This window comes from Oryzias melastigma, linkage group LG17, assembly GCF_002922805.2.
Source record: "Oryzias melastigma strain HK-1 linkage group LG17, ASM292280v2, whole genome shotgun sequence".
NCBI lineage: Eukaryota > Metazoa > Chordata > Actinopteri > Beloniformes > Adrianichthyidae > Oryzias > Oryzias melastigma.
The window spans coordinates 18,101,567-18,104,241 of NC_050528.1; the positions used below are offsets into that span (position 1 = coordinate 18,101,567).

Genomic DNA, 2,675 nt, shown 5'->3' on the forward strand with positions numbered 1-2,675 from the left:
TGGTGAGAGCACTAACAGCAACTAGATTTAAGACCATAAATTTAGGTTTAAACCTTTACAAATTGCTGATTCTGCAGTACTTGCATGATGCAATTTTACATAACAATGGTCAAGTCAGAATATAATAAAGTAACATTTTATCTAATGTTAATTCATTGGACTCAAGCTTGTTAAGAGGTCCTTGGGGGCCATTCTTTTAAACATATAAACAGAACTGGCGCATTATTAATGTAGACCTCCCAGACAAGTGTGTCCTACTGGATTTCAGCTTTTTTTAATATAAAATATTTCCACTGACTGGCAGAGACTCCCTCAAGTCATTTTTTGTACAAGTACAAACCCAGTTTTTTTTTTTTTTTTAAATCCAGTCTTCAAACTTATTGTTAAAGTGTCACAATTTGTTATTAAAATTATTTCTAAATACATCGTGGGAACAGCATAACAGGCTTTGGGTGTTTCTGGATTAACAATGCTAAAGTATTGGAAAGAAAACCTGACATTCAGGTCCTGGAGCTAAAAAAATGAAGAAAGAAAAATCAAATTGTTTTTCCGGCTGAGACTAAAATCTAAAATCCTCATCTCCGCTGTCTGTTTGGATCATGCTATCTGAGTCGATTTGGGTATCAAGGTTTCCAATAAATTCACTTTTTTTAGTATTATAACCCTAAAATGTGTTTTATAAAGAAATTTGTGCATAACTTCTCTTAAAGTGATTTCACTTAAATATATGAGTAAGCTTTTGCATTTATGTCTGGATTTCAAATTTAAAACAACAGGAGTGATGCATTAGCATCTGTTCTAACTCCTGCAGGTTTTCCGCACTGAGACAGAGAATCACACTCATTAAATTTATGAGAAAGAGTCGCATTTTCATCATGACTTGACTTTTTATTCATTACATCAATTGAGCAAAAGTGCAATTCAGCCAGTCTGACTTCTGCAACACTGTTGTGATTTCCATTCTTAAATCTGGCCACGCTCCATTTGAACAAGCATTATTGCAGCAGTATCACAGTGCACTGTACAGGCTCCTCCTGGCAGATAAGTGAATGGAAAATGGAGATAATGTGAGCTAACAAAAAGAGGAATAACTGCCTTGATCCAATTGCTTCCCAAAACCCTCACCCTAGGCACTTGGTGTAGCTGTGGAATGGGGGGGAACAAAAAATCAAAATAAACACTACCTTTTTCCACTACCTTACAACTGAAGTTGTGTTTCTGCTCTGGACTTAACATGAAAACAATGTGTGCGATGTACTTCAAAGCCTCTCCAAATAAAGTGCCCACGGGGAAGGGTTTGGTGTTCATTTGGTAATTTAGGATCCGAGGTGGGTGTTTACAATTTGTCCAAGTAGTTGTCGAGGGCTGGTATACCCTCCTTTAGGCCTTTGCGTTTCCTAATTTCAGCAACAACTTGGCAGGGTCTGCTGGCAGCGTCATTGGGGTCTCCCTGGAGAATCTGCCAGTGGTCAAACACACACTGAGGGAAGGCCTGGCCTCCGGTGTTACTGCGCAGGTCAGCTGTGAACCCTGAGAGGGACAAAAGAAGATTAAATGTTTTATTTCAATATCTTTATGCAACAAATCACACTGTTTAAGGTTTTTGCTTGTGAATTTGCTAACAAATAGCAACTAAATATAAAAATTCATTTAAAAATGATAATTCAGGTTCATTCTGACACACACAAGTAACATTTTGTGGCCTAGACTAAATCAACTCACCGAAGGATTCATTGACAGGCAGATACGCCTTCACCACAAACATGGGAGTTCCCATAACCTGGGATTCCTCAAACACATGTCCACGTTTCCGGTTCAGAACCCCGTAAATTCCACCCACCACCTGCTCAGGGCACTGCATGGAAAAGAAGCAGAAGAAGTTTGTTAAAAAAAATATCTGAGCATGATTTCAGACTTGAAGCTACATTTTAGCTCTTTTTTACAAAAATGTGTAAATATAATGTGAACAGAGAAACGTTTGGTTTCCTACATGAAAAAGTGAGTAAAAAACAAATGACATGTTAATAGAAAATATGATATGAAATGTCCAAAAGTTACTGTCGTCCAGAAGATCACATCAATAAATCACTCAACTCAAAACATATTAAAGACCCCCTCCAATAAAAATAGTCTTTTTTGTGTTTTTAAGATGTTCTTGTAGCATTTTTCTCATAGTAGAGGACCTACTACTACTTGAATCCTAATTAAAAAATCCCTGAGAATGATTTTACGATAGAAAAACATATAGTTGGAGTGGGACTTTAAAAATCACAATGACAAAAGCAAAACAAATAATGAACAATATTAAACTTTAGAGAAAAATCCAGAAACCAAAACATAATTGAAAAATAGAAAAAAATTAAAGGGCAAACTTGGAAAACAAAATTAATTTCCAGAAATCAAATTTCTACTCTAAAAAAGAAAAAAAAGGAAACCAGAAACAGTGGGCGGACATCACTGATTGGATGATGATGTTTGTGTTTTTTAAAATGTTCCTGTAGAATTTTTCTCATAGTCGAGGGAAGAATTTACAATTAAATAGAAATAGATAAAAAAATAACATTTTGGAAAACAAAAGTAATTTACAGAAATCAAAATGCTACGGTGAGAAAGAAAAAAAAAGGAAACCGGTGATCTGTAATATGTTTTTGCATTGAGTGATCTGTACTTTACGA

General features: G+C 35.5%; 1 protein-coding gene and 1 long non-coding RNA gene across 2 annotated transcripts in view; one reads left to right on the forward strand and one right to left on the reverse strand.

Annotated features, from left to right (window-relative positions):
• The window catches only part of LOC118599955, a 1,828-nt gene extending 496 nt beyond the window's left edge, over positions 1 to 1,332 (forward strand). Inside the window, exon 2 of the long non-coding RNA XR_004949502.1 lies at positions 46 to 1,332. This is a non-coding gene — a long non-coding RNA (uncharacterized LOC118599955). The remainder of the gene's footprint in view (positions 1 to 45) is intronic.
• LOC112147598 (elongation factor 2) overlaps positions 868 to 2,675 on the reverse strand; it is an 11,789-nt gene continuing 9,981 nt past the window's right edge. The window contains exons 13-14 of the mRNA XM_024274111.2: positions 1,723 to 1,855; positions 868 to 1,530 (exon numbers count right to left, since the gene is read on the reverse strand). Of these exons, the coding sequence (XP_024129879.1) occupies positions 1,337 to 1,530; positions 1,723 to 1,855 (327 nt within the window). The 3' untranslated portion in view covers positions 868 to 1,336. The remainder of the gene's footprint in view (positions 1,531 to 1,722; positions 1,856 to 2,675) is intronic.